Source organism: Egretta garzetta, unplaced genomic scaffold (genome assembly GCF_000687185.1).
Source record: "Egretta garzetta isolate BGI_Z169 unplaced genomic scaffold, ASM68718v1 scaffold504, whole genome shotgun sequence".
Classification (NCBI taxonomy): domain Eukaryota; kingdom Metazoa; phylum Chordata; class Aves; order Pelecaniformes; family Ardeidae; genus Egretta; species Egretta garzetta.
In genome coordinates this window covers 1,624,700-1,636,976 of record NW_009259535.1, presented here as the reverse complement: position 1 = coordinate 1,636,976, position 12,277 = coordinate 1,624,700, and the positions used below count along the sequence as shown (strand labels likewise).

The window sequence follows — 12,277 nt, the reverse complement described above, 5'->3', positions numbered from 1 at the left end:
TTGTAATTTTCCAGCTGTTTTTGAAGCTCTGGTCTACAATCTCATTTTTCCGTGCTTATTAAAGAAACTTGCTGATACCAGTCCCTTTTTAGTGAGTCAGTGATAACTGCAGTGCTTCCCTCGCTGCTCGAATGGCTTTTCATCTTGCCCGAATTCTTACACCAAAAAGTAAGCTGTAAGTTTCATTTGCCCTGAGAGAAATCTCTGTTTCAGCCACAGGAAAAGGCAGCAAGATCGTGCCTTCGCTTTTCTTCTACTGTGTATGCCAGTACCTGCTATGTATTCTGTTCACGTGGCAGTTAATGTGCCAGTTACGTGGGGCACTTAAAGCACTTCTTTTTTCTACTTTGAAGCCAAATACCACTCAGTTCTGGAACACTGCTGCTATTTCTTTTTTTCTATTGGCTTGTCTAAGGCTATAAATAACTATTCTAGGCTGGTTCATAATTATTTAGAAAAGATGGATGCTGAATGTATAACAAAAGCGCGCACACATTTGTCTTTCCCTGGCAAAGTCGTATGTCAAAATAAACGATCTCATTTGTGCTTTGTTTTTCTAGAATGAAGAGCTGGTATTAAGCAAAGAAACCAAAGACAAACGCTTAGAGGATGGTTACTTCAGGATAGGTATGACACAGTAGAAAGAAATGTGTATTGATACTATTGTAACAGTTAAGACGTTTTCATTCAAACGAAACCAAACCTAAAACTGAGTTTTGATCATTCATTTTTGGGTGCATGACCTCACAGGCTTTACTTAATATTGTTTCGAAGACTCTTTTTTGAGGCTGATGTATGAAACAAAGATCTAGTGTGACTGAGTTGTAGTGCAAGTTCCCTGCCAGGATCTTGGCTATTGTAGAGGCACTTCCAGGTTGTGTCAGATCACCTCTTCTGTCCTGAGACTGTGTGGAGTGCCTCTGTGTGAGCTGCTGTGCTTGGCCTGGATTCGAACCCACCCTACAGACAGTCACCTGTCTTGTCCCAGGATAAGAATGGCGTTTCCATAGCCAAGGGGCTGCTGGGGAGGATGCCAGGATGCCTCTTGTCAAGGAAGAGAGATTGTACTCATGGATTGCGTTTAGCTTGCCAGCCAGACCTTGGGCATCCCTGTTACAACAAAAGCAATTTTTTTTTTGTCTTAATGAATTGCAGTTTCCGTGTATCTGTTTTAAGTGTAAAGTCTAACTGGGCTTTTAAATTCTCGTATAATTGAAGATCCTTTAAATAGGAATAATAACCCTTGTCCTTAATCCTCCTTGAAAACACATAAGCCAGGGGCTCCATGTTTAGTTGCATGATATAAAATTAAAATCTGTGCCAAAATATTCCCAGAACTTGAGGTGCTCATACCCTTAGACAGTTCCAAAGTTTTTATTCTTATGTGTAATCCTGTTCAGATCAGTGTGCTCTCACAATACGCCCCATCCTGTTGGCTGCTGCAAAGCTGAATCTGGTATCAAAAATCACTGGCTGTCCTTTGTTTCAGGAATGACACAAGTCAACCCTCCAGCCACCAGCAATAGGTTTCACCTGTGAATTGTGATACTACAAATACATTGTTCTGGATACAGATTTTGTACTTCAGTTTGTTGATCAGGAGCTAATTGAGGCTATATTTTTTGCTTCTTTTGCAGGGAAATTTGAAAATGGTGTAGCTGAAGGAACAGTTGACCCCAGCCTAAACCCTATTTCATCATTCCGGCTTTCAGTGATACAAAATTCAGCAGTTTGGGCAATTCTGAATGAGGTGAGAGGTGGTATAACCTTTTAAAAATAAAATGGGCAAATGTGAGATTTCTTCATTCTGTCAGTGTGCTGAAGCTCAAAATTTTGGCTAACGCTGAAAACAGTTACCTCTTATTACTGAGAAATGGAGTACCCTAAAACATGACCTTTTTTTTTTTTTCTGATTCTCTATTTCAGATTCATATTAAAAAGATTACAAACTGATCATGGAAATTTGCTTTAGAGGAAAAAGAAAGAATCCTTGAAAATTTTTCCTATACAATCTGACATCCTTAGCGAGTCACGAGTTGAAAATAACTGAGCATGCACCTTACTCCAAATTTCTTTCATTTTCACTTGAACTCTACCTCTTGTGAAATCTACTGTAGATGAGAAGATTGTATTTACCCCTTCTTATCTGATCCATCCAGAAACTGATGCTCCACACTGATAACGTTCGTCTGAGGCCCGAGCTGTCCTCCACTTCAATGTGACTTTACCATCTGATGGTTACAGAACCCTGCTACGCTTAACCTGTACTATTTTGATAGTATAGTAATATAGAGAAGTTGTACATATTGTTACATTCCTTGAAGAAGAAAAAAAATATAATTATTGTTAAATATGTTTTATGAGGGGGTGCTTTCGGAGTTCCATTTATTTTCTATAACAAGAACCCTCTTTTATAGACTGTCAGGGATATATATTAAAAATGTTAGGGAATATTTAATTTATTAAAATAATTTGAAAAGTACATATTTTTATGCAGTAAAATTTTAAATTGATATAGTTTTTTTTATGAATTCTCTAGTTTTAAGTTATCTTTCTACATTTTTCTTTGGAGATGCAAACATAAATTAATACCATATTTCAAATATACTGCCATGTTTAAAAAACCCTAGATTAAGTTTCTAAATTACATAGTTTTGTACACAGAATCTGAATGATGTTCAGAGGCATTAACAGAGTTCTGAAGAGCATTATTCTTTGGGGCTATGAAATTCCACTATGTACAGTTTGTAGCCACGTAAAAAGCATGCTGAAATGTCTCGTTTCCTATTATGTACTAAATCTGCAGTGATTTTAGATTGAATCCATTGCATTTTAGAAGAATTTTTTCAATTCCAAACAGTTCTTTCTAAAAATCTTTGTAGACATTTCCTAGCCTGGACAAATTCATTTTCTGTACTGAAAAAAAAAAATCATTCTCCAGCTTTGCTTTGGAGTGACAGAGGTTACCTTTTATCGAAAGAATTAATAGTAATTAGATACATTTGACCTACAGAGGTCTCCTTTTACAAAGTTCTGTTATTGCAGTGTTTATTTTAGATACATTAGAGTGAGCAATTACGGGTTTTATTTATTTTCTTCCATTGTTCAAGACCAACATTTCCGTTTGACTCCTTTTTTCACCAGTGTCATAACTCGCACTAACTTTTATTAGGAACTGAATTTGGCCTCAAGTTAGTACCCGGCCTTTTCGTTTGAAGGGAAACAACAGTGATCTCAAATTCGGGCTAAATCCAGAGCGGGATTGTTGCAGTACTAATGCTGCCACTGCTCTTAAGAATCCTTTTGGTTAGGTGCTTATGTGTAAGGGAGGACACAGGCACGGGAAGATTTAAGTTACCCCGTCAGAAAAGGTCGGGAAGAAGAGAGGCAGAAATTCCTCTCTCTAATAGGAATGAAGTGCCTGATTGACCCTGGAGGGAGGCGCCTACCCTGGCTTGGGGATTCTCAGCTGTGCTGCGAACCGACCTCCTGGAACGGACACCTCAAAAGCTGGCCCAGTTTTCCCTGTGAAAAAATCCCCTCCATTATCACCAACATCTTTGTGGTCAGGGCACAGATGTGCAAAACCTCTTGTAGGATCCCTGATCTACAGCGGGGATCTTGACTTCGTATCTCCAGTGTGGAAGTTCTACTGATAGATTTGGCCTCTTTGTCGTGACACATTGATAAGGAGCAGGAGCCTAAACCTGACTCTCCAGCACTGCAAGCTGAAAGCCACCACCACTGGGATATAGAGTCAACCTGTCTTGTCTTCTGCCTTGTTGGAAAATTGTGTCCTAGCTTTGACAGTTCAGCAAATTCAAGTTTAAGAGCTTAACTACTTCTCCAGACCGTAGTCCTTTTGTTTTAGCTGTGTTGCCTGAGGACACGGGGAAGTCAAGATTTGTACACAGAGAGAAGACCTTCTGTTTAGACTGGCTGGTGTAAGTTGAAGAGAAGTGGGAAGCTGCCAAGCAGGCCTCCTTTACTTTTGTCTGATTGCATATGGTGGTGTAAATAAAGTGGTACTTGGAAAGCTCATCTTGCCCATAGAGACCGTGGGCATAAGCTAAGCACTGGCCTCAAAAATGGAGTTTACTCTTGGATTTAGGAACATGGTTGAATAAGCTCAGAACCCCATGTGACTCTCTCCTGTTGTGGTGCCACAGCCTGGTTCATTACATGTACAATGCTGTGCCATCAAATTATTGCCGTGCACACGTTAGCTAGCAAAGGTCTAAGAAAGTATCTTAGTTTTTTTTTTCTTCTCAGCTGTGCCTGTGAACGAATGATGCAAGTAATTTGAACTATAGCTGTTTATTACAATTTAGATTGCGGAAGTATGTTAGATGTTGCAGTTTCTTAACAGAAGTAGTTTTGCTGACGGTGACTTTCATTTTTTTTCCATGAGTTCAAAAGTTTACTTATTAAGCAAGCAGCATGCTTATTCTCAGAGCATCGCTGTTCCCGAGGTTTCACAGTGGTTAAGATGAATCATTGCTAATATATCTAAATATACAGAACCCTTACCACCTTGGTTGCAGGACTCTGGTGTTACCGGTATATTTAGTTTTCAGAAACATTGGTATGAAATTTATCAAAGACAACAAATTAACTAGTGCTTGGTAAAATATGTGAGGGTTTTTCTAAAGATTGTTGCATTTTTATTACATTGTACTAGCAGGAGTTGGAAACACTCTGGGCTGCTTTAATACTTTAAATGTTCCTGAGCTTATATGCTCTCTAAATAAATGTGCCACATTAACACAAATTACGTTTTGTAGTTTCAGGTAAATTCAGACCTGGTGTAATCAGGCAGAACTGCAAATTTGCTTGGAAATTTTGCTGAGATACAGAAAAAGCAGCAAAAATATTTTCTATCTAATTCTCTCTGCAGAGAACTATTTTGGGCTTTCTACCTTTCAAATTCCAATCCCCAAGTCAGGCTAACGCAGTGCAAGCCTCCTTTCCTGGAATTATGGTGAAATAAGACTGCTTCAGCTGTTTGGCTCAAGAGTTGTTAGTTCGGGCACTGTTTGTGACTGGGTATGCTGCAGGCTTGTGTCTTTTACACGTCTCAGCTGTAAGTTACCACAAGAATTCCTCCCGGTATCTTAAACCTATTACCTGATTTTTGGGATTTTTTTCCTACATTTATTTTATTTCAAGCCATTTTTGTTGTGGCCTTAAAAATCCCCTCTAGGCCACTGGATCTTATAGTAATCAAATAATGGAAAGTGTTTCAAAAGAAACTGCATTGTTCTATGATCCTATTAGCTCCTTCTGATGCTGTTAAAGCTTCAGAAAAGAGAAACCAAAGGCATTGCCAGAAACCTTCATTATCTGGGCAAATTAATTCTTAACTTATACTGGATGCCAAATGGATCAGCTGATACGAGCACTGGCTTTCCTGAGCTGATCAGGATTGCTCTGGACCAACCAGACTGTCAGTATAACCTCGCTTTGCTCGTTCGGCGGATAGTCCTACTGAAAACTCTGTAAATAATGTGAACAGGATGTCATCCCAAATTAGCACTTTTTAATTTTTCTAATTAAAGAGTGTTTCTAAAGCACTGTATAAGGCTTTGCGCTTTTGCAGGCATCTCAACCACTTATTTGCATTGATAGAAAATATTCATGTAGGTAAGTTTGGGTTTTCTTGACTGAAGGATGGCTTAGAAAGATTCTAACAGAGGAACAGATGATTCATGGACCAATAAAAGACTGGACTCTTCTGTTGTATCGCTGCTTGCTGAGCGCTTTCAAAAGCAGTTTTAAAATCCCTTGAGTCAGTTTAGAGCAAAGCAATTCATACTTTGCCCATGTGATTTACGGTTCCTTGAATGGGCTGGAGTGTGATTCCTCTTTGGCAAAATTGAACAACTGTGTAACATTTTTCCTTCCTTCATTTTTTTCCCAAGTATATTATCATTTCAGTAATCTCTGTTTTTTGTTGGAAATATTTGCTCTAGATTGAAGTATTGTAGTAATTTGTAGTTTGCTTCCAATGGAAAATATTATTTTAGTCTTGTGGGGGAGAAAAAGAATGAAATCTCTTCAAACCTTGCTCCCCTGACATAAATTAACCCTAGGTTCTGTAGTTGTTCTTACTAGGAAGGATGTATTCTGAAAAAGCTAAAGCAAGTAACTGTAGGAGAAAGGGGGGGGAACCCCTTATGTTTTTAAATCATCTTTACAATCACCAGCATAATGCTGAAAGGCTGTTAAACCACTGGTGTTTTCAGGCTAGCATTGACCACTGACGTAAAATACACACCCCGCACAGACTGGAGGAATTGGTCTTTGAAAGCGTCGCTTTTCCGACCTTGGGGGTCTCAAGGGTTTTGCTGCTGTCTGCTGTAAGCAGTGAGCAGCTAGAACGTAAGGTGGCTTAGTGCTGAGACCAATGAAGCCTTCTTTCAAGGGGACAAACTTTGATAACTCTAAAGGGAAGGTACATGGCCCCAAGTCCTTCACCGATTTCGATGGTATCGCAGCAAAGGCACTGAGTAGGAAGTATTTTTACTGTTGAACCAACGTGGGTGATGGCTGGTGCTGGGATTCCTGTTAGGGAGAAGTCGTACAGCTGGGCTGGGCTGCCCGCAGGACGGGAGCTCGTGCTGTTGGGCCTGGCTGGAATCCTTTGCCTTCTGCGGATCAGCGGTGCAGGGCTTTCCTTGCTAATGGGAACGTTGCTCAGTGCCTGCTGAGAGGGGAACACTATTCTCTTCCAGCCTTAACAGCGGCTGAAACGCACAGTACTGTAAGATGCACTGCCAGCATATTTGGTATTTTAAGATAAATACAGTTTTTCCTTAGAGATCAAATTCTAGTATTGAAATACTGTAACCAGTTTACTCTTGTGTTGTTTTGGAAGCTGAACCCTAGTGCTCCCGTTTCATACTGAGCACCCTGCTCTGGAGAGCTGTTGTCTTCATTTTCCAGAAGGTACCGTTTGTGACGGTCGGTTTATGCTCCTGCCTTGTGGACTCTGCAGCTGTAGGCGTTGCGGTGAGCCCACCACTCTTGCAGTCCAACTAACCTTGTGCTTCCCTGCCATGGTCATCGTCTGTAAGGCCACTCGTCATGGTGGCTGCAGTAATACCCACTGGACTGCTAGAGATTGGGTTTAAAAACTTGCTGCTATAGTTGGAAACCGGATATGGGTCATGCTAATTGTGCCTTTCATCACTTATTTCTGTGTGCCAGAGTTGTCCGTGTATAGCTGAAACAGTCAATAAAATAAACTTCTTCTCCAGCTCTTTCATGAAAGGAGGGGACAGTTCTGTATCTAGAGACAGTTGTTGCTTTACTGCTGCAACACTATTAAGATCCCTACTTTCACACAGTCCCAAGGCAAGGTATTCCAGTATTATTCTTAAATAAAACTGCTTTTCCGTGTCACTTAACACCCTCATAATATAGAGCTTATGCCCGTACATGCAAAATATCTGCAGTAAGAGTTACGCTAAATAGACTTGTTTGTTGCAGTTAAATTTAAGCTACAGAGACGTACAAGTAACTTGTTTTTAGGAATGTACTGCAAAAGTATTTGAACAAAATTGCTAACATGTTTACTGTTGTAAATATTTTAATTAAAAAAGGACACTTCAAACTTTTTTACAATTATCTACAATAAAGAGAAATTTACAACCATTTACAAAACGTTCTTAACTTTTTCTTTACTGCCAAGACAGCCAAGATAACAACAAAATAAACACTGCATACGTGAAGTCCTGGTTTTATTTCACTCTGTATTTATAAAAGGAACAAAGCATCTTGGTGAAGTTCCATCCGCATGCTAATGAGATCAAATAGAGCATGATGAGAAGTGCGAACGGATACAGAAGAATAGCTGTGTTCTTCAAAAAGGGCAATGCTGAAACAGAAGCAAGAGTGACACCAGTGTAAAGCAGTGATCTTTCAGAAAAGGTGCTTCACGCCTCGGGGAAGGCGAGCAAGGAGAAGCAGCGCAGCTCTGCCGGTGCCAAGAAGGGCAGGTTTGCCACCTCTGCCCTACTAGTCCCACCATTACCACAGATTAAAGAGTGCTTGAGTTAACTGGTACAGGAAACGCCCTGGGAAACTCTTCTACCTAAAAGTGCAGTCTGAAACTCGCTACAGCGTTCTTATCCGATGCAGACATCTTAAAGTGGGTTTACAGAGGAACAAGAAAAACAAGTTGTGGCACTACAGGTCTAAGACAAGACAGGAAGTTGGTGTGGTGAGGAATACAAATGCTTTGGTGAAGATGATGTCCACCCAGCTGGAAACACGGATTGGTAAATTTCCATCAAACTGTTTTCACCACAAGGAAAGAATTATTTCAACAACCAGCTGAGCCTCCGCTTTACAGATTAATAGACCCAAGACCAAATGAGTAGACTAAAATCACGCTCTTGTTTTTAGTCAAACAAATAGAAAAAGTTGCCGTTACTTACCACTGTATCCTAGGAACGTCACATAGATGTAATAGCCGATTGCAATCAGCCACAATGTATTCCCAACGAAATACCCAACGACAGAATCAGATATGATGACATCTGAAAGAGACAACTGCCCTCAGCTGTTCTGACAGAGCATGATTTGGAAGCAGAGAGCACAAAATATTCTACTTACAGTTGATGAAAAACAGCTGGATAAAATGCAAAATGACGAGAAGCGGATAGAAGGCATTCAGATGAACATCAAAGGCGTATCCCCACTCCACATCATAGTCTCTGTTCTGCTGCTTCACCAGGTACTTATTAGAAATGAACCTACATGAACAGATATTTGGGAATGCCATCAGCGTGAATCTATAAAGCTGACTGACAAAAGGCTGGTTTGAGACAGTCAACCATATGTCATCCTAACTCTGTACCCCGACAAAGGTTCTGCTATCTGGGAAAAAAACGTGCAAGAATTATGCAGATCAGACTATCGGTTTTGTTAAAACGGTAATTACATTTCTGGCATTCAATGGGCAGCTGAAATACCCTGCAGGTAATACAGCACCAGAACTTTTTTTTTTTTAATAGATCAGTGCTGCAAATTATCAATGCAGTTACAAGCTCTCAGGCAGTGTGCCACCCTTGCACACACAGAGGGACGACTTCAGGAAAGTGCCGGTAGGTTATCACTTCACACGTGCATTACCTCACACAGGGGTGGTTTATTTCACCTCTACAGAAATGGCTCACTTCAGGGATGGGAAGAGGGCAGGCTGGCACTCTTTAAGATGAGCCCATGCTCCTTACTGGAAAGAAGCGCTAACAGAAGGTACACTGCCTCATGCTGCAGGCTGTACAGCAAGCCTTGAGACTGTTCTCTTCAGCTGAAGTTCTGCTGACATCAGAAAACATACCCCATGCTGAAGAAGAACCACAAGTCAATATACGCTCAGAAATAAGCTAAGAGAGCAGAGCTTTCATGGCAGCTTTCTCTGACACGCTCTTTGTGGGAAGGGCAGGGTCAGAAAGGCAGAGCCTGGGTGCAAGGTAAAGCGAGGTGAGAAGGGGTTTAGACTCATTAGGAATGGGGGAAGCTTTTGGAAAAAAGGTGAGCCTGCACAGGAAGAAGGGCCTTGAACCAAACTGGAGCCAGGTGACTGGTAAGAAGCTGAGTAAAGGATCACAGGAAGAAGGGCCTTGAACCAAACTGGAGCCCATTCCTAATGAGTATTTAGGCCGGTAAGAAGCTGAGTAAAGGACAGAAGAAAACCAGCAGATGCTGAAGTCTTTCTGGTTCAGGGGACAGCATCCTAAGTCACAAATTGCTGGAGGATGGGGGAAAGCGTTGCTGTGTGCTCTTCCCCAAGCACTGTATGGGGTTGCTCTCCCAGGCAGGAGGGTAGGTCAGATGGATCCTTCAGCTATCCGCTACAGTGCTTGTATGTGCCTCATCCTCAATTTTGCAGTTACAAGCAGGAGTTCCTGAGGTTGCTGTTTGAAAGGAATCTATCCCTTTTCCTATCGGCATCACTTTAAGACGTCAGCTCCATTACTAACAACTCTTTGAAATGCCCTTGCTTCCTTTTAAGTTTTCATTTTCCACCACTGCCAAGAATAAGCTCTTGGTAAAATAAAAGTCCTTTGGTGTCCTCCCCTTGCCGCAGTGCAAAACCAGCGACTTCCCGTTGATTCACGATTCCGTTGCCAGTGCAGGACACATCTCTTATGTGCTGAGGCCTCGGTTATAAACTGACTTGCTACTGTCTCTCCCCTTCCACAAGTCTCTGGCCACTACGGGATAAAACTGGCAGCGACTACCACCAAAGCCAACATGCATGGAACAGAACAGACCTTGCTTGTAGTGGCAATAGCTAAAACCTTCAGCAAGAAGTGTGAGCCGATCATATATTGCCCTACTTAAACATAACCATCCTCAGGCATACTTCAGCTAAGCTGTTCAACCAGAAAAAGAATTGTTTCTGATCACCAGCTTTCTGATTTGGAATTACTCCTAAAGACCCACCAGCTCAAGAAGACAGGAAATGAGACAAAACATTCATTATAATACAGACTTTCTGAACATTCATCTTCTGCAGGAAATAGTAAAGAAAACGGTATGTTCTTTTCTAAAGCAACATTTTGAAACAATTACCGCTACAGCACAAAACCTACGGTCAATACACACGTTATAATTTTGCCCCAAACAGAGAACCAAGCAGACGGCAGAGGACTATCGGTGTCCCAACAGCTGCACTGAGCTCAGACATCGCTACTTACCACATCAGAGTTGCGATCAGGAGGCCAACGCCTACACAGTCTATGAAGACAACCCAAAGTAGCAGCTTTATTGTTTCAAAAAACCCCATGTCCAGCACAAATCCAAATCCTACAGTAGACACTGAAAGGAGAAGAACAACATTAAAGTTAGCTATGGAAAAGAAAGCATGAGATTTTAAGCTGGTATGGTTTTGGAATATACAGTTAGAAAATCTCCAGTTTTCATGTTATTTTTCTCCCTGAGATTTTTCAGTCCCACAGCTCACTTTTTCCACCAAACACTAGGTATAGTGCAATTTATTCATAATGTAATCCCTTTCACAGACTGGAGAACACTCATCTCTACTTGGGCTTAACGATAGCAAACCGTATCGCTCCACACCCCCCAACTACTTTTTAAAGATTCACACAATGCTACAATAGAAATTCTTTGTTGTCTAAAAGCTCCTTGTTAACCCAAACCATGCATGTGGTGAGATGTGCTTTTATTTCAGAGTTAACAGTTTTGATATTGCTAACAGCGACGTGCTATATAACAGAAGAAGACTAGGATAATACTTACTGCATTTGCACTTCAGTCTAAAAATTCCATGAGACACTTTGTTTATAGTTTAATTCTGCAATATACAGAATTTCACTGTGGCCTTTATTGTAAATACAATATTCTACGTGTAACGTTTAGATTAAACCAAACGTTCAGTACTTTTTAACTAAAGCATTACTGTGTGGCATGGGGGCTTATTACCATCTGTAAAGCTACAGGGAACTACATAGTTTGAAACGCAATAGAAAATGAGTTGCAATAGAGAGATTAATTCAAGGCTACGTAGTATTAGTTATGCCGCCTCTGTTTTCTAATTCCCACCTTAACTTCCAAAAAGTTCGGCCATTTTTTTCTGTTCTACTTCGATTAAAAGATAATCCATACGGATTGGTCCTTTTTTTGTGTGTCTGTGTGTTATTAACAGGGCCACGAACGCTCATCCGTCCCTCAACTTGCCCTCCCTCTCTTCCGTGCTGTCTGTTCCCCTGCACTCACCGCAGAGCCAGATACTGAGTAGTACTAGGAAAGCGGGATCATCTCTTGCCCATTGGTCCTTTGTCTGTTTTCTGTAGTGAAAGTTCCTATAAACCCTCTGCGGTGAAGTAAACAGGTAAAGCATCTGCCAAAGGGCAAACTCGAAGTCCATCTGTCGGAAGTGGAAGAGCCTCCGCAGGTACTTGTAGCGTTTTGCTCCAGCTGTATGCCTCGCAGCATCTCTGGGGCTCAGCGCGCCGTTGCCCTGGCTCCGAGAATTAACTGAGGTGGTTGGCAGCATTTTGCTAAGGAAGGTGTTTCAAAAGACGCCTTTGGTTTTGCACATAACGCGGGAATAAAAATAAAACCACACACGATGCAGGCCACACCTGTAACACGGAAGGTACAAACCGAACTACGCACGAGTACAAACGACGGCGTTTGCAGGGGAGCCCGGCGCAGCCCGGCAGGCGCTCCGCTGGCTGCTGGGGAGGGCGGCAAGCGGGGAGCTAGGCGCAGGCAGCCCCGCGGCCCCCGCCCCCCCAGCCCC

General features: G+C 41.5%; 3 protein-coding genes across 3 annotated transcripts in view; 2 read left to right on the top strand and 1 right to left on the bottom strand.

Moving 5' to 3' along the window:
- MGAT4A (alpha-1,3-mannosyl-glycoprotein 4-beta-N-acetylglucosaminyltransferase A) overlaps window positions 1-7,468 on the top strand; it is a gene marked incomplete at its 5' end in the record, with an annotated part of 50,232 nt that extends 42,764 nt beyond the window's left edge. Inside the window, 3 exons of the mRNA XM_009637660.2 lie at window positions 561-627; window positions 1,638-1,750; window positions 1,927-7,468. Coding sequence (XP_009635955.1) covers window positions 561-627; window positions 1,638-1,750; window positions 1,927-1,953 — 207 coding nt within the window. The remainder of the gene's footprint in view (window positions 1-560; window positions 628-1,637; window positions 1,751-1,926) is intronic.
- Window positions 7,469-7,614: 146 nt separating this feature from the next.
- UNC50 (unc-50 inner nuclear membrane RNA binding protein) lies at window positions 7,615-12,246 on the bottom strand. The gene is made up of 5 exons (XM_009637653.2): window positions 11,749-12,246; window positions 10,710-10,830; window positions 8,620-8,759; window positions 8,442-8,543; window positions 7,615-7,879 (listed from the first exon to the last, which is right to left on the bottom strand). The coding sequence occupies exons 1-5, from the start codon at window positions 12,026-12,028 to the stop codon at window positions 7,743-7,745; spliced, it is 780 nt and encodes a 259-aa protein (XP_009635948.1). The 5' UTR covers window positions 12,029-12,246; the 3' UTR covers window positions 7,615-7,742.
- LOC104125234 (cytochrome c oxidase assembly factor 5) overlaps window positions 12,104-12,277 on the top strand; it is a 3,345-nt gene continuing 3,171 nt past the window's right edge. The window contains exon 1 of the mRNA XM_009637659.2: window positions 12,104-12,130. Coding sequence (XP_009635954.1) covers window positions 12,104-12,130 — 27 coding nt within the window. The remainder of the gene's footprint in view (window positions 12,131-12,277) is intronic.

Bases quoted from the DNA above. Each gene is read 5' to 3' on its own strand.
- UNC50 (XM_009637653.2), bottom strand. From the start codon at position 12,028: ATGCTGCCAACCACCTCAGTTAATTCTCGGAGCCAGGGCAACGGCGCG. The intron at 10,831-11,748 runs GTGAGTGCAGGG...TTCTCCTTTCAG, and splicing joins ACTCAGTATCTGGCTCTGCG to TGTCTACTGTAGGATTTGGA. The intron at 8,544-8,619 runs GTAAGTAGAATA...TGTCTCTTTCAG, and splicing joins CCAGCTGTTTTTCATCAACT to ATGTCATCATATCTGATTCT.